We start from the raw sequence: 24,655 nt of genomic DNA on the forward strand, positions 1-24,655 counted from the left end.
GGACAGTGACAGGTTTGTTGAAACGTCAATAACTCGAAAGATGGACGTGAATGGACAGTTAGGGAAACGCCCACTGAAGTTCGTTTCCGGTTTGAAAACATGGTGTGCTTCTGATCCACACATGTGAGTTTGCATACCAACTTCTGAACTGGATATTTTAAAAAAAGGTAGAGTTTGCTGATAGATGTTACATTTTTATAAACATGTAGAATCGAGGAAAACGTTGGCACGTATTGATTGTTGTATTTTTGTGTTTTAACCGATTGTCTGGTACGTATAGCTTGCATGCTAATGGATTGTAGCTTACTAGCTAAGGTTAGCAATGCTGCTGATGTTTTGGGATGTGCTAGTGGGGATCTAGCTAAATATTTTGTAAAGCAGAAGGTAAATAATACATTCAATGTGGATGTAGCAATGCCAAAGTGTTCACAATCAAATGCTTTATCATAGGTGTATTGGAAATAGTAGATATATGAAACTGTACAATCATACATTGCATGATATGTGCAGTGGTGTAAAAATACTTTTAAGTACTACTTAAGTCGTTTTTTGGGGTATCTGTACTTTACTTTAGTATTCATATTTTTGACTACATTTCTAAAGAAAAGAATGTACGTTTTACTCCATACATTTTCCCTGACACCCAAAAGTACTCGTTACATTTTGAATGCTTAGCACGACGGGACAATTGTCCAATTCACGCACTTATCAAGAGAACATCCCTGGTCATCCCTACTGCCTCACATCTAGCAGACTCACTAAACACAAATGCTTCGATTGTAAATTATGTCTGAGTGTTGAACTGTGCCCATGGCTATCCTAATAAAAACAAGAACATCGTGTCGTCTGGTTTGCTTAATATATGCTTCTTTTTTTTTAAATGTATACTTCTAATTTTGATACTTAAGTACATTTGACACCCAATACTTTTAGACTTTTACTCAAGTCGTATTTTACAGGGTAACTAACTTTTACTTGAGTTAATTTCTTTAAAGCTATCTGTACTTTTACTCAAGTATGAAAATGGTGTGCTTTTTCCACCACTGGCATGTGTTCTAAAATAGCCCTTATCACCCCCTTCCTCTCTGATTGATAACATTCACTGTGTCATCTGTCTCTGTAGACCTTTAAATCAGTAAACAACCATGGCATCAACGGAGGAGGACTTCCCTCGCGGAGGTAAAACCAAGCAGACCACTGAAAGTAAAGCAGAACCTGTGAGAAGGCATACAGAAGTGGACAATCTGTTCGAGGTATAAAAATAAAAAATGAGTCTAGTCGATCATCAATGTGATATACGAACCTTGTTGTGGTTTAGCTCTAATTAGCTCTGGTCCAGAGATTCGTTCGCAACAGTGCAGCCGACTGACACTCTGGCGACAATGCAACCTACTGACGCCCTGGACCAGAGCTAAGCTCAAATGTGCATCTCAAACAGTATTCTGTCTGTCAGTAAAGATACTATTGTGGTTGACTCTTTCAGACACATACAGCAGAGGAATCCAAGAAAAGGAAGGGACAGAAAGGGGATGCCTTGAAGAAAGCTAAGAGGCAAAGGACGAGCAAAGAGGAGGCGCTGAAGCTCAATACAACAACCTCTGTAGATATCCTACAGTTAAAAGTAAGTTCAATCAACAACATACTTTTTAACATTTTATATTTCTCTGCCATCTCATTTCTTTTGCACACCCTTTGAATATGATCTGAACCTGGGTCATGCTCATAAGGGCACAACGTTGCAATTTTTTCTTTTAAAGGTTGTGTATCAGGGATTAAAAAAAAGTGTTTCTTATTGGACAAGTTCAAGGAGTCCCTCTGTTTCGGTACATTTTCTTCTGGTTGATTACTAATGAACACAATCCTGTTTTTTGGGGGGTTTTTTTACCCCCAGAGCCTGAAGGTGGGTACCCTACTGCTGGGCTGTGTGAAGGAGGTGGCAGATTTAGAGGTGACGATTAACCTGCCCAGCGGCCTTCTGGGATACCTGAACATTTCCAATATCTCGGACTCGTATACCAAGATACTGAGTGACCACCTGGACTCTGCTTCTTCAGAGGTAACACATTTCATGTAACTCCTACCGAGGGGATTGTTCTGTCTTATATAGGTAAAAGGCTATGCACTTGTTTTTGAGATGTCTAATAAGGCAGTTCTAAGGGCATGTCTACACTTGACACATAGATGCTACTTCTGCTATCAGAATATGATAATCACTTAAAAGACAGTTCTAGGCGCACAAAAGTCGCGTTGGGTTCATACAGTGCCTTGCGAAAGTATTCGGCCCCCTTGAACTTTGCGACCTTTTGCCACATTTCAGGCTTCAAACATAAAGATATAAAACTGTATTTTTTTGTGAAGAATCAACAACAAGTGGGACACAATCATGAAGTGGAACGACATTTATTGGATATTTCAAACTTTTTTAACAAATCAAAAACTGAAAAATTGGGCGTGCAAAATTATTCAGCCCCCTTAAGTTAATACTTTGTAGCGCCACCTTTTGCTGCGATTACAGCTGTAAGTCGCTTGGGGTATGTCTCTATCAGTTTTGCACATCGAGAGACTGACATTTTTTCCCATTCCTCCTTGCAAAACAGCTCGAGCTCAGTGAGGTTGGATGGAGAGCATTTGTGAACAGCAGTTTTCAGTTCTTTCCACAGATTCTCGATTGGATTCAGGTCTGGACTTTGACTTGGCCATTCTAACACCTGGATATGTTTATTTTTGAACCATTCCATTGTAGATTTTGCTTTATGTTTTGGATCATTGTCTTGTTGGAAGACAAATATCCGTCCCAGTCTCAGGTCTTTTGCAGACTCCATCAGGTTTTCTTCCAGAATGGTCCTGTATTTGGCTCCATCCATCTTCCCATCAATTTTAACCATCTTCCCTGTCCCTGCTGAAGAAAAGCAGACCCAAACCATGATGCTGCCACCACCATGTTTGACAGTGGGGATGTTGTGTTCAGGGTGATGAGCTGTGTTGCTTTTACGCCAAACATAACGTTTTGCATTGTTGCCAAAAAGTTCAATTTTGGTTTCATCTGACCAGAGCACCTTCTTCCACATGTTTGGTGTGTCTCCCAGGTGGCTTGTGGCAAACTTTAAACAACACTTTTTATGGATATCTTTAAGAAATGGCTTTCTTCTTGCCTCTCTTCCATAAAGGCCAGATTTGTGCAATATACGACTGATTGTTGTCCTATGGACAGAGTCTCCCACCTCAGCTGTAGATCTCTGCAGTTCATCCAGAGTGATCATGGGCCTCTTGGCTGCATCTCTGATCAGTCTTCTCCTTGTATGAGCTGAAAGTTTAGAGGGACGGCCAGGTCTTGGTAGATTTGCAGTGGTCTGATACTCCTTCCATTTCAATATTATCGCTTGCACAGTGCTCCTTGGGATGTTTAAAGCTTGGGAAATCTTTTTGTATCCAAATCCGGCTTTAAACTTCTTCACAACAGTATCTCGGACCTGCCTGGTGTGTTCCTTGTTCTTCATGATGCTCTCTGCGCTTTTAACAGACCTCTGAGACTATCACAGTGCAGGTGCATTTATACGGAGACTTGATTACACACAGGTGGATTGTATTTATCATCATTAGTCATTTAGGTCAACATTGGATCATTCAGAGATCCTCACTGAACTTCTGGAGAGAGTTTGCTGCACTGAAAGTAAAGGGGCTGAATAATTTTGCACGCTCAATTTTTCAGTTTTTGATTTGTTAAAAAAGTTTGAAATATCCAATAAATATCGTTCCACTTCATGATTGTGTCCCACTTGTTGTTGATTCTTCACAAAAAAATACAGTTTTATGTCTTTATGTTTGAAGCCTGAAATGTGGCAAAAGGTCGCAAAGTTCAAGGGGGCCGAATACTTTCGCAAGGCACTGTATAAGGCTGATCACCTCAGGGACGCATTATGTGCGGACTTCTCCTGAGTCTGGATGCAATCAGGCCACTGAAAGCGTATATAGTGGGCGACGTCATCAGCATTCCAACGGCAAGTTTTTAGAAACTTGTTTTTTGGGAGCGAGAGCCATCTTTTCATTATACTGTTGTGGGGGAAATATGTTCTTTGTGTGTGAGGAATGTGTTTGCTGGCTTCATGAATGTAATCCAGCTGGCTAATATTTTGAAAAACACAATTTTGTTTGGCTAGAGTTACAGAGATGTTTCTGCTAACCTCTTTAGCTTTCCGAGCTTGCTGGCTAGCTACAGGGGCTCGTTGACTAGTTACAGTATTTTACTACTGCCATCAAGTTCTTGTGCTATTATCATCTTTTGCCTATGCCACCATTAGCAGAATGCTTACTGACATTTGATTATAGTGCGGGAAAGGAAATCCGGACACTGTAGACATATTTAAATGTAGTGTAGATGCATGATCAAAACTCCTTGATCAGAATACAAAACGTAATTAACTGTAGTCTACACACGGCCTGAGAGGTCTTATCCTCATATTATACAATATTTAGAACAACTGTGTGTGTATACTTTTTTTAACGTATACAGCTTTAATTATTACATTTTTGCTTGGTGCACCGTGGGGCTCCCGACCTTACGGAGTTCAGAAGAAAATGCCTGATGCTGTACGAATGAGGTGTGAACAACGCATCCTAATGGATCCACTTTGCTCTTTCTCTCCAGGAGATCTTCTCACTCGCCAGTCTCTTCTCCCCGGGCATGCTGGTCAGGTGTGTGGTAGCCAGGTTGGACACTGCCAAAGGAGGATCGGTCAGCATTCAGCTGTCAATCAACCCCAAAGAGGTCAACAAGGGCTTGAGTACTGGCTCTCTGAAGGCTGGCTTGGTGAGTCAACACCTACAGTATACGTGATATAGTACAAATTAAAAACAGGATCTGGGCCTGTGATATCCTCTTCAGTGATGATACGATGACGAGTCGGAACGGAGCACAGTCTGTCTTGGGGGGTCACTGAGTCAGGGTCATGTTTTGTGTCTCTGGGTTCAGTTCCCCAGAGCAGTGTCTCTTCAGTTGAAGACATAGAGGCATTTGTCTAAGAAGAGCTAGAAAAATAAATAAAAGTTGTGATATCCTGTTTATGATTTGAGGTCATGCTTTAGGCTTATACGGATGTGTCACGTTTTTGTTTCAGATCCTGAGTGGTTGTGTGGAGAGTATTGAGGATCACGGCTACCTGGTTGACCTCGGCATCAAGGGAACCAAGGCCTTCCTGCCCAAGCAGGCAGCCAAAGACAAAACGAATAGTCCGAAAGGTATCTAAAGAGTCCCCTTTCACATCAAATATAGTACACATACCATTCAATGTCACGCTGTTAGTTTCTCCAGGAGTCTGATACATTTCTTCAATGTACTCTGTAGACGTCAAAATTACTAATGTGTTATTAACCTGTCTAGGACTGGCGGAACCCCTCGCCAACAGCCAATGAAATTGCAGGGCGCCAAATACAAATCAACAATCTCATAAATCAAATTTCTCAAACATACAAGTATTAGGCACCATTTTAAAGATACAATTCTCGTTAATCCAACCACAGTGTCTGATTAAAAAAAAAAATGCTTTACAGCGAAAGCTCCACAAACGATTATGTTAGGTCACCACCAAGTCACAGAAAAACCCAGCCATTTTTCCAGCCAAAGAGAGAAGTCACAAAAAGCACAAATATAGATACAATTAATCACTAACCTTTGATGATCTTCATCAGATGAAACTCATAGGACTTCATGTTACACAATACATGTATGTTTTGTTCGATAAAGTGCATATTTATATCCAAAAATCTAATTTTACATTGGTGTGTTATGTTCAGTAGTTCTAAAACATGCAGTGATTTTGCAGAGAGTCACATCAATTCACAGAAATACTCATTATAAATGTTGATGAAAATTCAAGTGTTATGCATGGAAGTTTAGATACACTTCTCCTTAATGCATCCGCTGTGTCAGATTTCAGAAAAACTTTACGGAAAAAGCATAATCTGAGTACGGCGCTCAGAGCCCAAACCAGCCAAATGAAATATCCGCCATGTTGCGCAGTCAACATTCGTCAGAAATAGCATTATAAATAGTCACTTACCTTTGATGATCTTCATCAGAATGCACTCCCAGGAATCCCAGTTCCACAATAAATGTTTGATTTGTTCGCTAAAGTTAATCATTTATGTCCAAATAGCTTCTTTTGTTAGGGCGTATGGTAAACAAATCCAAAACGCGCGTTGAGGTCCAGCCGAACGTCGGACGAAAAGTTCAAGAAGTTATATTACAGGTCGTAGAAACTTGTCAAACTTGTTCAATAATGTAGAAAAGCAATGGAACGAGAGCTAACTCATGTGAATGCTCGTGACTGAGATCGAGGCTGCTGCCAGACCTCTGACTCAATCCCCTCTCATTCGGCCCCCCTTCACAGTAGAAGCCTGAAACAACGTTCTAAAGATGGTTGACATCTAGTGGAAGCCTTAGGAAGTGCAAAATTACCCATATCCCACTGTGTATTCGATAGGGGCTGAGTTCAAAAACTACAAACCTCAGATTTCTCACTTCATGTTTGGATTTTTTCTCAGGCTTTTGCCTGCCATATGAGTTCTGTTATACTCACATATATCATTCAAACAGTTTTAGAAACTTCAGAGGGTTTTCTATCAAATACTAATTATAATATGCATATATTAGCATCTGGGTCTGAGTAGGAGGCAGTTTACTACTCATCCAAAAGTGAAAATGCTGCTCCCTATCCCAAAGAAGTTTTAACTGTGTTGAATGTGACTTTTATGGGTCATGTTCATTGTGGCTCACAATAACTTTGTGAATAACTTTTAAATGTTTTGCAACGGAAAATATAAATGAGAATTTCTTATGGGACAAGTCCCAGTAGCCCCTTCCTGTTTCAGTCTGTTTTCTTCCGTTTGATGCCTAACGAACACAACAACCCTGGTGTTGCAGAGCTGAAGGTGGGCCAGTATGTGACTTCTCTGTTGGAGGAGGTGAAGAACGATGAGCGTGTGGTCCGTCTGTCCATCAGCCCCACGGCGGTGGCCCAGGCCGTTGCAGACACAGCGCACGGCTGGACCCTTACCAACCTGCTGCCTGGCCTACTGGTCAAGGCGCAGATCAAAAAGGTACATTGACTGAATACTGTATTCTAACAACAATCTTCTACATATTAGTAGTCTTAAGTCTAAGCACAGAGAAGTGTTGGCTTACACCTATGATTATAAATGAACAATTGCACCGTTTCATGGCTTAGTATTGTTGGCAAATGTCTCTTGTTGCTTGATGTATACACTTTTTGTCATATTTATAGCAACTAGAGAACTTGCAATTTAGTATATCTGAGAGGTCTCTTTTTTTTTTAAAGTCAATAATCTGTTGATGTCCTGTTTCATTGTGGTTGACACTGTGGTTCTAGGTGACCCTACATGGTCTGATTCTGGAGTTCCTCTCCTCCTTCACCGGCCTGGTGGACTTTATGCACCTGGAACCAGAACAGGCCTCTACATTCAACGAGGGAGACAACGTAAGAATTCATGAGAATTTCAAATTGGCCAATTATGACTGTAATCTTGTTTAGACATTACGTTCAGTTGACCTTTATTGACCTTTGACCTCTTACCCCTTTCTCTCCCAGGTGAAGGCCTGCGTCCTTTATGTGGAGCCGTCCACCCGGCTGGTGGGCCTGTCCCTGCGCAGCCACCTGCTGCAGCCAGGGGGCGATGTGGATCTGGTGGCCACTGAGAGGATAGGGGAGGTGGCGCATGGCTGCAAGATGACCGCTCTCCATCACCTGTCTGGAGCCATGCTGGAGCTGCCTGACCAGACTGTGGTGTTTGTACATGTGAGTCCGTGTTGTTAGACCATACCTGCGTTGCGTCTTGTGAGTTTAAGTACCAACTCGGGTCTTTGTACATGTTAGTTCCTATTGTTGGTAGACCATATTGTTGGTGTACTATACTAACTATAGCCAAGCCCCTCTTTATAGACCTGGTAGAGCACCTTACTACTGCCAAAATGCTAAGGATTAGCCACTATAGGACAAAGACAGTGTTGTAGAGAATATTGCGACGGTGAGAACATAATGGTGAGCCCATGCACCTTGGATCATGTGACAAACCAACATTAAAAACAATGCAAACCCATGGCTGCTTTGACCTGGCCCACAGTGAAAGTGGACTAATGTGGTCTGTGACTGGCCTAGTGGCAGTGGTTTGATTTGATCCGTCCGTTTCTCCCGTCTCCAGAGGAACCACATGAAGGAGCCCATGGAGGCGTTCAACCTGAACCGTGTCATGGCCAAGCCTGAACACACCTGTAGGATCATGGACTTCAGCCCCATGGAGCAGGTGCACCTGGTCAGCCTGCGTCAGTAAGTGTGGTGTGTGTGTGTGGATGGACATCCTGTAGTGCAGTGGTACTCAAATGTTTTCATTTCATTTTCTTGCCCCCCCCAGAACCAATAAATACATGAATTCAATAACATAGTATTTTTCAAGTTATCTTTCTCAAACGTTTGTGTATTGTCCCATACAATAATGTGTATTCTTAATTGTCTGTTTCGGGTGACCCAACTACAATTCCCAAGCAACCCCACTAGGGGTCATGAACCCGACTTTGAATAGTGTGTGCGCGTGAAAGCCCTGTTGCAAATGTGTGTGACGTATGTTTGTTCCAGCTTGGAAAGGACGTATGTTTGTTCCAGCTTGGAAAGGACGTATGTTTGTTCCAGCTTGGAAAGGATGTATGTTTGTTCCAGCTTGGAAAGGACGTATGTTTGTTCCAGCTTGGAAAGGACGTATGTTTGTTCCAGCTTGGAAAGGACGTATGTTTGTTCCAGCTTGGAAAGGACGTATGTCTGTTCCAGCTTGTAACCTTGCTGTCTCTCCTATAGGAGCATCATTGATGCCCCGTTCTTCAGAAGATACCATGACATCCAACCTGGACAGATTGTTCAGGTAAGATATTTTATATTTTTAGTTTGTCTCTCTCTCTCGCACAACACCTCTGAAAGGTCTTCAAAAAAAATTGCCCATTAAAGTGTGTGTGTGTAGGGTGCCAAAACTCTGTAACTTTCCTAGGTTTTCTAGAAATCCCGGTTGGGGGATTCTGGATGATTTGCTCCTGATTCCAGGAACCTTCCAACCTTGGAATTCTGCATTCCTAGTGGCGTGTGTTTTAACCCAGTTTGTCCTCCCTCTCTCCCAGGGCATGGTGACGTCCCTCCAGAACCATGGCATGATGGTGAAGGTGACCGACTATATCAGAGGCCTGGTTCCCCGGACACACCTCTCTGACATCATCCTCAAGAACCCAGAGAAGCAGTACGCAGTGGGCATGATCATCAAGTGCCGGGTCAGTAGTACTGTGTAACCGCTCACCTTTAGAAAGGGTCAACTGTGGTGACCTTTAACCTTGGGGAACCAATCATTGATGAAATAAACACCTACTCATAATTCTCTTTGGCAAATATTAGGTATAGGTTAATCTATCTAATAAGTAAATGAAAAATTGTCTTGTAAGGATATGTATATTCTTTGCACCATTTGAAAGGAAATATTTGAAGTTTGTGAAAATGTGAAATGAATGTAGGAGAATATAACACATTAGATCTGGTAAAAGATAATACAAAGAAAAAAACATGTGTTTTTTGTAAAAATTCTTTGTACCATCATCTTTGAAGGGCAAGAGAAATTCTATAATGTATTATTCCAGCCCAGGTGCAATTTAGATTTTGGCCACTAGGTGGCAGTGGTGAATGTGCAAAGTTTTAGATTGATCCAATGTATTTCTGTTCAAAATGTTGTATCAAGACTGCCCAAATGTGCCTAATTGGTTTATGAATAACTTTTCAAGTTCATAACTGTGCACGCTCCTCAAACGATAGTATGGTATTCTTTCACTGTAACAGCTACTGTAAATTGGACAGTGCAGTTAGATTAACAAGAATGTAAGATTTCTGCCAATATCAGATATGTCTATGTCCTGGGAAATGGTCTTGTTACTTACAACCTCATGCTAACCACGTTAGTGCACATTAGCTCAACCGTCCCGCGGGTGGAACACCAATCTGTAGAGATCCTTAAGAGGTTTTAACGTACTCTGTGCTTGCTTGTCTGGTTTGCTGTTTAATTTCTTAGTTTAAAACGGTTTCCCTCCATCCCTCTGTCTCAGGTGTTGTCGGTGGACCCACAGGCGAAGAAGCTGACCCTAACCAGGAAAAGGGCCCTGATAGATTCCTCCCTCCCCCCGTTCCTGACCTACGAAGATGCCCGCCGCGGTCGCGTCTCCCACGGGTTCATCGTCTGTGTCAAGGACTTTGGCTGCATCGTCTGTTTCTATGGCAAAGTCAAGGGGCTTGTGCCCCCCAACGAGCTCAGCACGGAGCCAGTGGTAGTTCCTGAGAACGTGTTCTACGTCGGACAGGTGAGGGGAAACAAAATGGCTGCCTGGGACTTTTCTGTATCTTGATCATTCTTATGCGTTGTAGATTTGTCGTTGTTTTTCTGTTCTACTTGCGATATAGGCTAATTGTCCTCTTGAATAACTTTGAAGTAGCCTACTGATAGTTATTGAACTTTGACACATAAAAGTTTAACTGAATTTCTTCCACCAGTTTGTCTTGCCGGTGTCAGAAAAGGTTCTGTTTTAAACTTCTGTATCAAAACAGGGAAGTCTTAGTTTAGACAGACAGCCCAATTCTGATCTCTTTTTCACTAATTGGTCTTTGGACCAATCACATAAAAAAAAAAAGATCTGATGTTAATTGTTAAAATACCAATTAGTGGAGAAAAAAAATATCAGAATTGGGCTGCCTTTCTAAACGCAGTCTTAATGCCTACCTTGGTTCTCTGTTCTGTTCAGGTGGTGAAGGCTAAAGTGCTGAACTGTGACGTGGAGAAGGAGAAGCTCCTTCTTTCCTTCAAGGCAGTGGCAGGAGGAGACACTGAGAGACCGCCTAAACCCAAGTTTGAGTTTGAGGTTGGGAAGGTAAGAAAATGGCAGCACGTCCTTTCATATTGTTAACACATATAATCATTTCTGAATTTGTAAAAAAAGATGGTCTCTCTTATATAGTTGCATGTTCAATGCAGTTGTTAAACGTGTTCATCTCCGTTGTTGGCTTGGAGTCTAAACTGATCTTTGCATTTTGTTATTTGTCTTTTTTTGTTTGTTTTAGAAAGTGGAGGTTAAGGTGGTGAGTAAATTCCTTACCGGTCTGGAGGTGTCCATTCTGCCAGAGGAGACCCCCGCCTTGCTACCCATGATGCACCTCTCCGACCACGTGTCCAACTGTCTACTGCTGTGGGAGGGACTGCAAGAGGGTGACATCATCTCCAACATTCTCTGCCTCAGCAAGAAGAAACAGATTATTGTATCCTTTTCATACTTTTGAACTTCAGATCGCTCACTTACCTCCACACATCGATTTCAGACACATAGCCCAAAACATAACAGAACGCTCATCGGTGTGGCTGAATGTTGTGTTCATCTCACCATTGTGGTTGACTGTCGTGGTTGTGTTTAGAATGTAGTGGCTATACCAAGGAAATGACTACCTTTTACTAAAGGACATCGTATCCACGTTTTACTGTAGTACGACTACACAGTACCTTTCCCTTAACCCTGCCTGTCTCAAGACCCTGACTAAAAAGCCCACTCTGAAGTCATTCCTGGAGGAGGGGGGCGTGGTGGCTAAGGAGTTCTCTGACATCACAGTTGGGGTGCAGCTGATTGGCTGGGTCAATAACATCATGCCCTATGGAGTGTTTGTGGAGTTCCCCTATGGCCTGGTTGGCCTGGCCCCTAAAGCGGTGAGTTGGTAGGGAAGGAGTTACCTGTGGGAGTTAGCCACAGTCAATTGGAGTTAGTGGGAGTAAATTGGAATTTACTAATGGGTTAGTAGGGGTCAATGGGAGTTAGTAGGGGTCAATGGGAGTTAGTAGGGGTCAATGGGAGTTAGTAGGGGTCAATGGGAGTTAGCTAAGAATATATTATGCAGTTTGTTGAAAAGCTATAATCACCCTGACAAAGATCCACCAGGATCTGAAGCTCAGTCATATGTTCAACCAAAGAAACACAATCGGAACAGATTTTTTTCTTTCAGGATTCCTCTCTTTGTAGAATTTATGCAGCTCATGTCTCCTTTCTCCTTCAAATCATCAATAACATTGTCTAAAAGCCATTAGTATAGAATCATTTATATTGACATACTCTTTCTCCTCTAGGCCATGAGTGACAAGTTCGTCGGCGACACTGCGGCTCACTTCCAGCTGGGCCATACGGTGGTTGCCAAGGTGACCAACTTGGACGAGGAGAAGCACAGGTTCCTGGTCAGTCTCAAGGTGTCAGAGGTCCCCTCCCCTGAGAGAGACGGCCAGGCCAGGCTGATCCGAGGCCTGCAGGAGAGGAAGGCGGTGATGGAGATGATGGCCAGCAGAGGTACGTGGGTGGAGTTGTAAAGTTGTTGTCAACTGTTCAAGGAACTATTAGTTTTCTTCCGTTTGCTAAAGTTCCCTTTTCCTAGTAGGTTCAAAAGTGCTATTCCAATACATTTAAATTGATCAAAATGATTATGCTAAGAGTTACCTTTAACTCTCTATTTTCTTGTTCCTCCTCTCTCCTCCCTCTGTCTCTGACAGGTGACTCTGACCTACTCAAGCAGCTGTCTGCGGTGACCATAGGCCAGAGGATGAAGATGAGCGTAGACGAGGTGAGGGAGGACGGGAGTGTCACCTTCAAGTCAGACGAACTCAGCGCAGCCACCGTACTGGCCACCAAGGACCATGCGCCGGGTGAGTATTCACTATATGTTCAGACAGGGTTGGGCTCAATTCCCTTTCAATTCAGGAAGTGAATTGAAATTACAATTGTAGCTCCTGCATTGACTGAATTTAAAGGGAATTGACCCTGTACCCAGTGGAACTTTTACCAGACATAATATGGGGAATCTTTTGACTGTTACACCTTAGTCATCGCGATGAACCCAATAATAGAGCTTTGTTTACCCTTCTACCAGACAAATGAGGAATCTTTTGAGTGTGACACATGTTTTGACTGTTACATCATAGGTATAATGTAAACCAAATGTGTGTAATGTTTCAGGTAAGTTGGCGACGGGACAGGAGTGCATGCTGGTAATCCTCCACGTTGACCTTGTGACCTCTGAAGTCTACGTGTCCCTCATGGCTAAACTGACCGGCAAGAGGAAAGCGGTGAGTACAAGGCTGCATCTCAAGTGACACCCTAGTTCCTATATGGTGCGTTTGGAACACTGCCCTACTATAGCTAGTATCGTTTGTGACTACGTGAAGCTTCTTTATGAGTGGTTGGGTGGCTGAAAAGTCAATAGTGGTTAATTTGGTAAAACATTTTTTTTAAACATTCAATGCAATAGATCTGTATTCTCCCTCAAGTTGAAACTCCCTGCACCCTTATGGACTAAACAATCTTTAATACTTTGAAAAGCCTTTAAATCTTGATAGTTCATTACCTGTGTCCTTATAGGTGGAGGCAGGGTCCACACACACTGCCACTGTGCATCACGCCGACCGCGACTTTGCCGTCATCTCATTGGGCGACACGGCCCAACTGACAGTCATCCAAACCACCAATCACCTCAACGAAACGTTCCGCTTCGACGCTGAGAAACTGACCGCCGGTAAAACCCTGGCGATCACCGTCACCAAATCCAGCTGCGAGGAACTAGAAGGGCTCCCCCTAGTGTCCTGGGAACTCGCCCCGCCCATAAGCAAAAGATTAATCTCCAACTCCAAGAGGTCGAAGGGCATGTATCGCTACGGCAACGTAGTCAAGGGGAAGGTGAAGACAGTGAAGCCTACGTGTGTGCTGGTGACGCTAGAGGACGGGAGCACGGGGTGCGTGCACGTGTCCGAGATACAGGAAGTGGTGTGCGTGGGAACGTTCCCCACGTCCTTCCTCAAGATAGGACGTGAGGTCACAGCCCGGGTCATTGGAGGACGGGAGGGCAACAGTCACAGGTAAGGATAACAATATAGTAACAGATTTAAGTAGCCACATTTTGTTATATAGTTTGATCATTTGAAGGATATTTCTGAATTACAGGTATTCTGCTTGAAATATTTGCGTTATTTTAGTTGCAAATATATATTGTCTGTCTTTTATTTAGGTTCTTGCCGTTCTCCCATCCCAACTTCACGTACTCCATGCCTGAACTCTCACTTCTTCCCAGGTAAATGTTCTGAACATTTAGAAGAACGTATTCTGTTATACTGCCTTTTTGGTTTCTTGTTCGATAATCTTTCCCTCTCTGGTCACAGGAACCTGAAAGAAGATGCAGATGTTAAGCCTGACAAGACCAAAGAGAAGCTGAAGCGTTATCAGGTCGGAGACGACGTCATTTGCTTTGTGTCAAAGGTGAGTTTGAACAAACGTAAATTGACGTTAAGTGACTTGTTATACAGAATGTGTGAAACATGTTTAGTTGTAGTACTAGTTGTGTTAAATGTGTATTTCTTCCTCAGTACTTTCCAAATAGGAAGTGTCTAGAAGTGACTACTGGTCCCTCAGTAACTGGAACTGTTGAACAACTGGCCATGACCTCTGACCTTAAAGTATGTTTTATACACACTTAACTCAATGTTTTTCTCATTCCTTCTATGGGGAATTCCCAGACATTTTTGTAAAACGGTAAAATGAAGATGGTGTCATCCCTCAGATGTCTCTTATACTGTATGGATCTGTGTTCACCCTAATAGGTTCTCTAAAATCATTAATTTGTATTATTCAGGGTGCCAAACACCCAGAGAAGCTGTTCAAGCTGGGCCAGGCGGTCAGTGCTAAGGTGGTGACAGTCAGCTCCTCCAAGCCCTCACGCCTCTCATTGTCTCTCAATGGTGAGAACACAAAATAAACACAACCCTCTTCTAACCGTCAATACAGTGAATATAAGACCCTTCCAACCATCAATAGTACACTGAATATTGCATAGAACCTTCTAAACATCAGTACATTGAAAATAGGCCCTGCTAACCACCAATACAGAAATATCAACTTATATAACTTATATATGAAATATCAACAATACAGTATAACCAACTTTCAACCGTCAATACAGACATGTCGACTCACCATATACAGCTCTCTCGCTATGTTGTGGTTGCATTTACTCACTCGTGGTGTTGGTTGTCAATCGCTGTCAGGTGTACACAAGTTGGAGAAGGGCCATGTAATCATGGGGTTGGTGCAGAAGCTAGATCCAGTCCTGGGTCTGCTGGTGAAGCTGCCGTTCAGCGCCATGGGAACGGTTGCCATGGAGGACCTGGCCGACAAATATAAGCCAAAACCTCTGGAGCGGTACAGCAAGGACCAGCTGGTCAGGTCAGTGGCACACTTTAAACCTGGCTTAAGGGCTAACTGGACCAGTCTAAAAGTTAGTCAAGTTAAAATGGTTTTGGAGTGTTAACTCTCTAAAGCTGGTCTTTATTTATGTAATTCTTCAAGTTATTTCAAGGTTATACTAAGTAGCGTGTTAATGTTTTTGTGCTCTTTCTCTAGGTGCTGCATTGTAGGAGAGGCGAAGAGCAATTGGCAGTTGTCCCTCCGCTCTTCGAGGTACGATTCCCTATCTGACTTGGTTTTCATGGACAAAATGAATTAAAGAGTTCAAGTGTATTAGGAAATGCAATATCGACACCCTATTCAACCCTATACATGTCTCTCTCTTCGTTCTTCTCCTCTATTCTACTGGTCCATTCTAACTATCATATATCTATGTTAGGCACTTTGAGCACTGGAAAGGGGCATTTTCTAAGTGAATCATTTGAATGATCTTTCAGGACGAACCCAGAGAAGGCCTCGGTAGTACAGGACCCAGAGATTGTGTCTCTAGAAGACCTGTCAGAGGGGCAGATCATCAGAGGCTATGTGAGGACTGTCAATGCACAGGGAGTCTTTGTTAGGTAACTCAGTCCATTATCCCTTTATAGAAACCAACCCTTTTAATCAAATTTAAAAAATGACGTACCTTTACAATGTCCTGGAAAGATATGAAACTATGAATGAAAAATACATGTACGGTATTCATTAATTCAGTATTATACTTAGACATTATATCTCAGATTCACCGTCCCTTTAGTATACATGTACAATGGTCTGGGAAGGTTTGACATTATCATGCAGCTTTTTCCTGAAGATCAATTCTGATTATGAAAAACCAACGTATAAAAGCTGTTGCTATGGTAATATAGCTAATTGAAAATGTTGCCTTTTTGTTTTTGACAGTTTGTCTAGATCCATACAGGGCAGAGCCCAGTTCCAGAAGGCCACTAAGTACTTTGTGGCTAGCCACCAAGACTATGCCAAGAAAGTACCGCAGGCCACACTGCTCACCACCAAGATCCTCAGGTAAGACCCCCCCCTACAATAATTTGGTACAACCCCATCACCACTGCTCGGCCCTTCCTGACCACCTCATTCTTGAATAGGGGTGTTCCATAAAACAAGGTAGTTGTTAGTCCTATTTTTGGGTAATAACCTAGATTTATTTGTTATATTGAACATGTCTGTGACCCACAGGGTTATTATGGCGCAAACAAGAGCCCCAATGTGTAGGAGTTTTAAGTTTTCTACATTTTGGCTTTTAACACGAATGTGTTGTTCCTCGCAGCATCGACAAAGAAAGCGGGCTGGTGGATCTGTCTCTGCTCCAAGAGGACACTGGGAAACCAGACGTGCTCCCAGAATCCCTGGGGCTGCACCTGCGCCTGACAGGAGAGGCCAAGGAGAAGCGTGACGCCACCAAGAAGAGGGAACGCACGGAGTCGGAGAGCAAGCAGGTGTCTATTTGTCCCCCTTTTGTTAATACAAGGTCATCTAACGTAGCAGGCGTCTGAGCGGGGTCACCACATCCAGTTTCCAGAGGAAAAGGACGCTACGTTGGAGACGCTGTATCCCTGAAAACTGGATGTTTCTGGTTTCTAGTGACCCCGCTGAGGGTGAAATACAAGCTAATCCTTTTTTAGTTTGAATAAACAAAGTGATATGACACTTGCAACAAGATAACTGAGATGTGTGAGTGCTTTTAATTGTTTTTTAAATTATACATGTAATACAATTTAGATGATAAGCTATTTTCAAAGGAAACCTGTCCTCTTCTATGATGTCACTGATACTAATACTACCAAACAGAATAGAGGAAGCACTGATCACTGTATAACTTGGATTGCCCTAGCAGTTTGACCGGGGACTGGAATGTCTAATCCATATATTCACTTATCTTCTGTCTTAACACAGGGAACCGCAGAACATGTTTCAACGAAGAAGACGAGGAAGGGGAAAGGAGAGGACAGCGGAGTGGAGGTGTACTTCAGAGAAGAAGAGGAGGAAAATAAGTGTGAGCCTGCGGAGGTAGAGAAGCCCGTCCCAGTGCAGCCGGCCAGACTGCAGGTGACCGGAGGTTTCTCCTGGGATGCAGCGCTGAGCGCCCTGAAACCAGCGTCCGCTGCCCTGGGGGGAGAGGACTCCAGCGACGGAGAGGACGGCGAGGTGAACACTAAGGTAACGAGTAATGCTGGGGTTGTACGGCGAGGGGAACACTAAGGTAAGGAGTAATGCTGGGGTTGTACGGCGAGGGGAACACTAAGGTAAGGAGTAATGCTGGGGTTGTACGGCGAGGGGAACACTAAGGTAAGGAGTAATGCTGGGGTTGTACGGCGAGGGGAACACTAAGGTAACGAGTAATGCTGGGGTTGTACGGCGAGGGGAACACTAAGGTAACGAGTAATGCTGGGGTTGTACGGCGAGGGGAACACTAAGGTAACGAGTAATGCTGGGGTTGTACGGCGAGGGGAACACTAAGGTAAGGAGTAATGCTGGGGTTGTACGGCGAGGGGAACACTAAGGTAAGGAGTAATGCTGGGGTTGTACGGCGAGGGGAACACTAAGGTAACGACTAATGCTGGGGTTGTACGGCGAGGGGAACACTAAGGTAAGGAGTAATGCTGGGGTTGTACGGCGAGGGGAACACTAAGGTAACGAGTAATGCTGGGGTTGTACGGCGAGGGGAACACTAAGGTAACGAGTAATGCTGGGGTTGTACGGCGAGGGGAACACTAAGGTAAGGAGTAATGCTGGGGTTGTACGGCGAGGGGAACACTCAGGTAAGGAGTAATGCTGGGGTTGTACGGCGAGGGAACACTAACGTAAGGAGTAATGCTGGGGTTGTACGGCGAGGGAACACTCAGGTAAGGAGTAATGCTGGGGTTGTACGGCGAGGGGAACACTAAGGTAAGGAGTAATGCTGGGGTTGTACGGCGAGGGGAACACTAAGGTAAGGAGTAATGCTGGGGTTGTACGGCAAGGGGAACACTAAGGTAAGGAGTAATGCTGGGGTTGTACGGCGGGGAACACTAAGGTAAGGAGTAATGCTGGGGTTGTACGGCGAGGGGAACACTAAGGTAAGGAGTAATGCTGGGGTTGTACGGCGAGGGAACACTAAGGTAAGGAGTAATGCTGGGGTTGTACGGCGAGGGGAACACTAAGGTAAGGAGTAATGCTGGGGTTGTACGGCGAGGGGAACACTCAGGTAAGGAGTAATGCTGGGGTTGTACGGCGAGGGGAACACTAAGGTAAGGAGTAATGCTGGGGTTGTACGGCGAGGGGAACACTAAGGTAACGACTAATGCTGGGGTTGTACGGCGAGGGGAACACTAAGGTAAGGAGTAATGCTGGGGTTGTACGGCGAGGGGAACACTCAGGTAAGGAGTAATGCTGGGGTTGTACGGCGAGGGGAACACTAAGGTAAGGAGTAATGCTGGGGTTGTACGGCGAGGGGAACACTCAGGTAAGGAGTAATGCTGGGGTTGTACGGCGAGGGGAACACTAAGGTAAGGAGTAATGCTGGGGTTGTACGGCGAGGGAACACTCAGGTAAGGAGTAATGCTGGGGTTGTACGGCGAGGGGAACACTCAGGTAAGGAGTAATGCTGGGGTTGTACGGCGAGGGGAACACTCAGGTAAGGAGTAATGCTGGGGTTGTACGGCGAGGGGAACACTCAGGTAAGGAGTAATGCTGGGGTTGTACGGCGAGGGGAACACTCAGGTAAGGAGTAATGCTGGGGTTGTACGGCGAGGGGAACACTAAGGTAAGGAGTAATGCTGGGGTTGTACGGCGAGGGGAACACTCAGGTAAGGAGTAATGCTGGGGTTGTACGGCGAGGGGAACACTAACGTAAGGAGTAATGCTGGGGTTGTACGGCGAGGGGAACACTAAGGTAAGGAGTAATGCTGGGGTTGTACGGCGAGGGGAACACTCAGGTAAGGAGTAATGCTGGGGTTGTACGGCGAGGGGAACACTCAGGTAAGGAGTAATGCTGGGGTTGTACGGCGAGGGGAACACTAAGGTAAGGAGTAATGCTGGGGTTGTACGGCGAGGGGAACACTAAGGTAAGGAGTAATGCTGGGGTTGTACGGCGAGGGGAACACTCAGGTAAGGAGTAATGCTGGGGTTGTACGGCGAGGGGAACACTAAGGTAAGGAGTAATGCTGGGGTTGTACGGCGAGGGGAACACTAAGGTAAGGAGTAATGCTGGGGTTGTACGGCGAGGGGAACACTAAGGTAAGGAGTAATGCTGGGGTTGTACGGCGAGGGGAACACTAAGGTAAGGAGTAATGCTGGGGTTGTACGGCGAGGGGAACACTAAGGTAAGGAGTAATGCTGGGGTTGTACGGCGAGGGGAACACTAAGGTAAGGAGTAATGCTGGGGTTGTACGGCGAGGGGCACCTACTAAAGGAAATCACTTAAAGGAATGTTTGCGTTGCATTTGCTATGAGGGTTAGAATGGCTGTACAGCCTCAAATGTTGTATGACCTTGTATGACCTTTCTCTATCTCTCTTTAACTGCCACTCTCCTCTAAATCCTTTCGTTCTTTCCTTTTTTCTTTTCTTCTTTCCTTGCTTTCATCCCCTCGTCCACCCAGCCCCAGAAGAAGTCTCACCATGTGCAGGAGGTGGAGAAGCGGGAGGCCGAGAAGGCCCTGACCAAGCTGGAGACGGAGCTGATGGACCCAGGCCTGCGACCCCAGACGGCGGCTAGCTTTGAGCGCCTGCTACTCGGCTCCCCTGACAGCTCTCTGCTCTGGCTGCAATTCATGGCCTTCCACCTGCAGGCCACACAGATAGAACAGGCTAGAGCGGTGGCTGAGAGGGCTCTGAAGACTATCTCCTTCAGGTTAGTGGTGTGGTGGGGACAGGTGTGTGTGTGTGTTCATCACACGCTCCTTAGATCCACTTCTGGAGGGTTCTCCTGTGCTGGTGCTGTCGTCGCTCTCTGAGTGCTGCAACTCCAGCCTGGAGGCCCTCAGCAGCTTTCTGGCTGTACAGTTGGAGGTGCTTGAGTCATTGGTGTGTGAGAGCAGTCTACCTGCCCCGCCCAGCCCCACTGTTGCTCTGGCAACCCTCAGTTCTACTGGGGGGATTCTACCAGCGCAGCTAGGCTGGGGGGCGGACAACACGAAGAAGAAAGCGGGTCCTGTGGGTGGGTTGGCGTGGGGGGATATGAATGTGTCGATTAGGGCTGGGCAGTATACCGTATTTTTTTTTACTTGACCTTCTAAAACAGTATTTGAATGTTTGGTTTGTTAAATGTGATACGCTGTGTGTAACGTCCATTTTTATAGTTTACTTCGCTACTTTGGCCATCTCTCTGCTCTCTCTCTCTCTCGCTTCATGCCCGTTTCCACAGACCGAGCCCCGCCCCCTGTCACTCAAGGAGCGCATTTGTTGTTCCTCGACCACGAGACACATGCGTTCAGTCTGCATGGTCAATGCAGCACATGCAACAATGTTGATGACAACAATGCTGTTTTCACTTTGCTTATTAATATAAATCTACTAGCATTCTAGAATTACACTATTAGTGTGTTTCTTACATCAGCAAACGGCTAGTTTGTCTTTTCTTAGAAAATTGGGCCGTAATCTTATTTGCCGCTAATGCTAATCCCTAGTTAGCTTGCTAGCTAGCTAATAAATGTACTGAGTCAGAGAACGTAATCAGCTATACAGCCTGATAATACGTTTATCTTCAGTATCAACAGTATCTTCTAAACCAGAGAGGAATACGCAAAGCATGAATATGTTAGCTAAATGAAGTAGCTTAAAGAAAACATTCAATGTAGCCAAAGATTGTAGGGTCCCCAGGGAAACACTTGTCAACTCGTCCCTGGCATTTTCATTCGTTGTCATGTCAAACAACACTATTCAAAGTGCTCACTATTATATTCTAACTATATAAAGCTACTCATAAAGCACATTTACAACTTTTATTTATTCAAAAAACACAAAATACCCTCATACCGCCTTTAAAAAAATAATAATTTAAAAGCCCTAGTGTTGACTGTGTGTAATGTCTGTATCCTGTCTGTCATCAAATAATTCTTACAAAGATGTATCACAAAAAAAGGAGGTGAAAGGAAGAAGGAAAGGGTGTATATAACGTATGTATTCTATAACACGCGTGTGTATTCTCCCTCAGAGAAGAGCAGGAGAAGCTGAATGTGTGGGTGGCTCTGTTGAACCTGGAGAACCTGTATGGGACAGAGGAGAGTCTTCAGAAGGTGTTTGAGCGAGCCGTGCAGTATTGTGAACCCATGCCTGTCTACCAGCAGCTGGCTGACATCTACGCCAAGTGTCAGAAGACTAAGGTAGCTTACTGCCAGGGCTCACAAACATTCATTACAACGGCTAACATTCCTCAATGGAAAAAAGGTGATATACGACACGAGTAAATACGTGAAGCATATTAGAGCACGTTAGATGTGGTATTGGGAGTTTTTTTTTTCCTGCGCTTCTTGTAAGGTTTCTTCTGTTGAATGGTCCTGCTAGCTCGCTGTGTTTACTGGTGCGGTTTGGAGTTGGTTCTCATCAATTCTGTCTGTGTGTGTGTCTGTGTGTGTAGGAGGCGGAAGGTCTGTACAAGACCATGGTGAAGCGGTTCCGTCAGGAGAAGGCTGTGTGGTTGAGCTACGGGACCTTCCTGCTTCAGCAGGGTCAGAGTGACGCGGCCAGCGCCCTGCTACAGAGGGCCATCAAGAGCCTGCCGAACAAAGACAGTAAGGCCCCTGTTATCACCTTTCGGACCCATACACACCTTTTGGGAGCCCCCTACCTCAACACATTCCCTATTCGATCTCTAGCTCCAATTGGACACTGGGTTGGATTGATATAAACAAGATGGCAATAACGCCATCTTGTGGAATTTTGGCTGTATTGCTTTACGCCAATCTTTCCTGTCCTGATTCTACTCAGTCCGTTTATCTTTCAACAGATCTACTCACCAAGTCATTTGTCCAGGTTGACAGCTCTTAGTTAGTACGTTTTTGACTCTATGACAAAAAGGTACTAACACCTTACATACAGTATCTCCATGTTAACCATCCACCTTCTCCGTCGTCCTCTTCAGATGTGGATCTGATAGCGAAGTTTGCCCAGCTGGAGTTCCGCTACGGAGACGTAGAGCGAGGAAAGGCCATGTTGGACAGGATCCTGACCAGCTACCCCAAACGCACCGACCTGTGGTCCGTCTTCATAGACCTCATGGTCAAACACGGCTCCCAGAAGGAAGTCCGGTGAGTGAGCCCGACAGCGTCTCACTGGTTTTGTTTTGTTTACGAAATGACGTTGGAATAGCCTGATCCCAGGTCTGTTTGGCATGACAATGACCATAGGAGTTGGCAATAAAGCACCAACACATCTGGGACCAGGCTAACCCGGTAATATTTCATTTATGAAAACATGTTTGAATATTAAATATGATCGACTTTAGTCTAGGAAATATTTTTTGCACATTTATTCAAACTAAAAAACAAAAATGCTTTATTTACATAAGTATTCAGACCCTTTGCTATGACACTCAAAATTGAGCTCAGGTGCATTCTGTTTCTATTGATCATCCTTGAGATGTTTCTTCAACTTGATTGGAGTCCACCTGTGGTAAACTCAATTGATTGGACATGATTTGGAAAGGCACACACCTGTCGATATAAGGTCCCATAGTTGACAGTGCATGTCATAGCAAAAACTAAGCCATGAGGTGGAAGGAATTGTCCATAGAGCACCGAGACAGGATTGTGTCGAGACACAGATCTGGGGAAGGACATAGCTCCAGAGTTCCTCTGTGGAGATGGGAGAACCTTCCAGAAGGACAATCATCTCTGCAGCACTCCACCAATCAGGCCTTTATGGTAGAGTAGCTAGACGGAAGCCACTCCTCAGTAAAAGGCACAAAACAACCCGCTTGGAGTTTGCCAAAAGGAACCTAAAGACTCTGACCACGAGAAACAAGATTCTCTGGTCAGATGAAATCAAGATTGAACTATTTGGCATGAGTGCCAAGCATCACATCTGGACCATCCTTATGGTGAAGCATGGTGGTGGCAGCATCATGCTGTGGTGATGTTTTTCAGTGGCAAGGACTGGGAGACTAGTCAGGATAGAGGGAAAGATGAATGGAGCAAAATACAGAGAGAACCTTGATGAAAACCTGCTCCAGAGCGCTCAGGACCTCAGACTGGGGCGAAGGTTCACCTTCCAACAGGACAACGACCCTTAGCACACAGCCAAGACAACGCAGGATTGGCTTCGGGGCAAGTTTCTGAATGTCCTTGAGTGGCCCAGCCAGAGCCCGGACTTGGGCCCGATCTAACATATCTGGAGAGACCTGAAAATAGCTTTGCAGTGACGCTCCCCATCCAACCTGACAGAGTTTGAGAGGATCTTCAGAGGAGATACTCCCCAAATAAAGGTGTGCCAAGCTTGTAGCATCATACCCAAGAAGACTCGAGGCTGTAATCGCTGCCAAAGATGGTTCAACAAAGTACTGAGTAAAGAGTCTGAATACTTATGTAAATGTGATATTTCATTTTTTATTTTATAAATTTGCGAACATTGTCATTATCGGGTAATGTGTGTAGATTGAGGCATTTTTATTTCATTTTAGAATGAGGCTGTAACGTAACAAAATGTGCAAAAAGTCGAGGGGTCTGAATAATTTCCGAATGCACTGTCATTGGTGGCAAGGTGTTTCCTGTCATGTGACCTGGTCTAACATCCTGTTTCCTGTGTTCAGGGCTGTGTTTGACCGTGTGATCCACCTGAGTGTGGCGGTGAAGAGGATCAAGTTCTTCTTCAAGCGTTACCTGGAGTATGAGAAGAAGAGCGGCACGCCAGAGAGCATCCAGGCTGTCAAGGACAAGGCTCTGGAGTACGTGGAGTCTAAAGGGACAGAGGCCGCCAGATAGAGACACACACGTTTTGGGGATTTTCCAACAGCTGTTGTGCAACTGTGGGAAAAGAAGCAAACTGCTCAAGGGGGAAGCCTGACCGGAGTGTCTTAACAGCCTCGACACACACAGATGTAGCCACACAGATACACACCCTGCTATTGGATTGTGTTGATGGATATTCGGGGAAGACATTTGTTAATTGCTTGAAAGCTTTCAAATGGTGACATGTCACACATGATATGGATTTGGGAATGTGGGAGGTCATTCTACCTAGTCTTTTTTTACCCATTTTGTATAAATAGCATCATTTAAACTAAATGGACTTTTTGTATGTATGGATGAGAAAGCATGCTGACCTGTAATGAAATAAATGACAGTAAATAACCTAAACTGATGTCTTATATACCATGTACAAAAGATGCACCA

At 44.4% G+C, this 24,655-nt stretch overlaps 1 protein-coding gene and 2 non-coding genes across 4 annotated transcripts; all 3 read left to right on the forward strand.

Annotated features, from left to right (window-relative positions):
- Positions 1 to 38: 38 nt before the first annotated feature.
- On the forward strand, positions 39 to 24,619 carry LOC112230100 (protein RRP5 homolog). 2 transcript variants are annotated; one of them, XM_042310896.1, is made up of 35 exons: positions 39 to 123; positions 1,124 to 1,253; positions 1,484 to 1,621; positions 1,892 to 2,056; positions 4,646 to 4,807; positions 5,115 to 5,235; positions 6,920 to 7,095; positions 7,386 to 7,493; positions 7,605 to 7,811; positions 8,215 to 8,339; positions 8,862 to 8,925; positions 9,176 to 9,322; positions 10,142 to 10,393; positions 10,832 to 10,957; positions 11,148 to 11,342; positions 11,608 to 11,781; positions 12,196 to 12,409; positions 12,610 to 12,762; positions 13,073 to 13,182; positions 13,475 to 13,968; positions 14,118 to 14,180; positions 14,269 to 14,365; positions 14,473 to 14,562; positions 14,739 to 14,844; positions 15,151 to 15,328; positions 15,506 to 15,562; positions 15,787 to 15,909; positions 16,232 to 16,354; positions 16,617 to 16,785; positions 17,243 to 17,506; positions 19,928 to 20,178; positions 21,481 to 21,649; positions 21,904 to 22,057; positions 22,408 to 22,573; positions 24,073 to 24,619. In XM_042310896.1, the coding sequence occupies exons 2-35, from the start codon at positions 1,146 to 1,148 to the stop codon at positions 24,242 to 24,244; spliced, it is 5,421 nt and encodes a 1,806-aa protein (XP_042166830.1). In that variant the 5' UTR covers positions 39 to 123; positions 1,124 to 1,145; the 3' UTR covers positions 24,245 to 24,619. The 2 variants fall into 2 exon arrangements, with proteins under 2 accessions (XP_042166830.1, XP_042166829.1); XM_042310895.1 differs by having other exon boundaries at positions 61 to 167.
- LOC112230467 lies at positions 4,877 to 5,024 on the forward strand. Its single transcript, XR_002950330.1, has one exon. It is a non-coding gene; the product is annotated as a small nucleolar RNA SNORD15 (small nucleolar RNA).
- LOC112230479 lies at positions 20,219 to 20,459 on the forward strand. The gene has a single exon (XR_002950340.1). It is a non-coding gene; the product is annotated as a small nucleolar RNA SNORA53 (small nucleolar RNA).
- Positions 24,620 to 24,655: the final 36 nt, after the last annotated feature.

Source organism: Oncorhynchus tshawytscha, linkage group LG32, assembly GCF_018296145.1.
Source record: "Oncorhynchus tshawytscha isolate Ot180627B linkage group LG32, Otsh_v2.0, whole genome shotgun sequence".
Taxonomy (NCBI): Eukaryota; Metazoa; Chordata; class Actinopteri; order Salmoniformes; family Salmonidae; genus Oncorhynchus; species Oncorhynchus tshawytscha.

Coding starts and splice junctions, on each gene's coding strand:
- LOC112230100 (XM_042310896.1), top strand. CDS start 1,146: ATGGCATCAACGGAGGAGGACTTCCCTCGCGGAGGTAAAACCAAGCAG. Junction 7,812..8,214: donor AGACTGTGGTGTTTGTACAT/GTGAGTCCGTGT, acceptor TCCCGTCTCCAG/AGGAACCACATGAAGGAGCC. Junction 11,343..11,607: donor GCAAGAAGAAACAGATTATT/GTATCCTTTTCA, acceptor GCCTGTCTCAAG/ACCCTGACTAAAAAGCCCAC.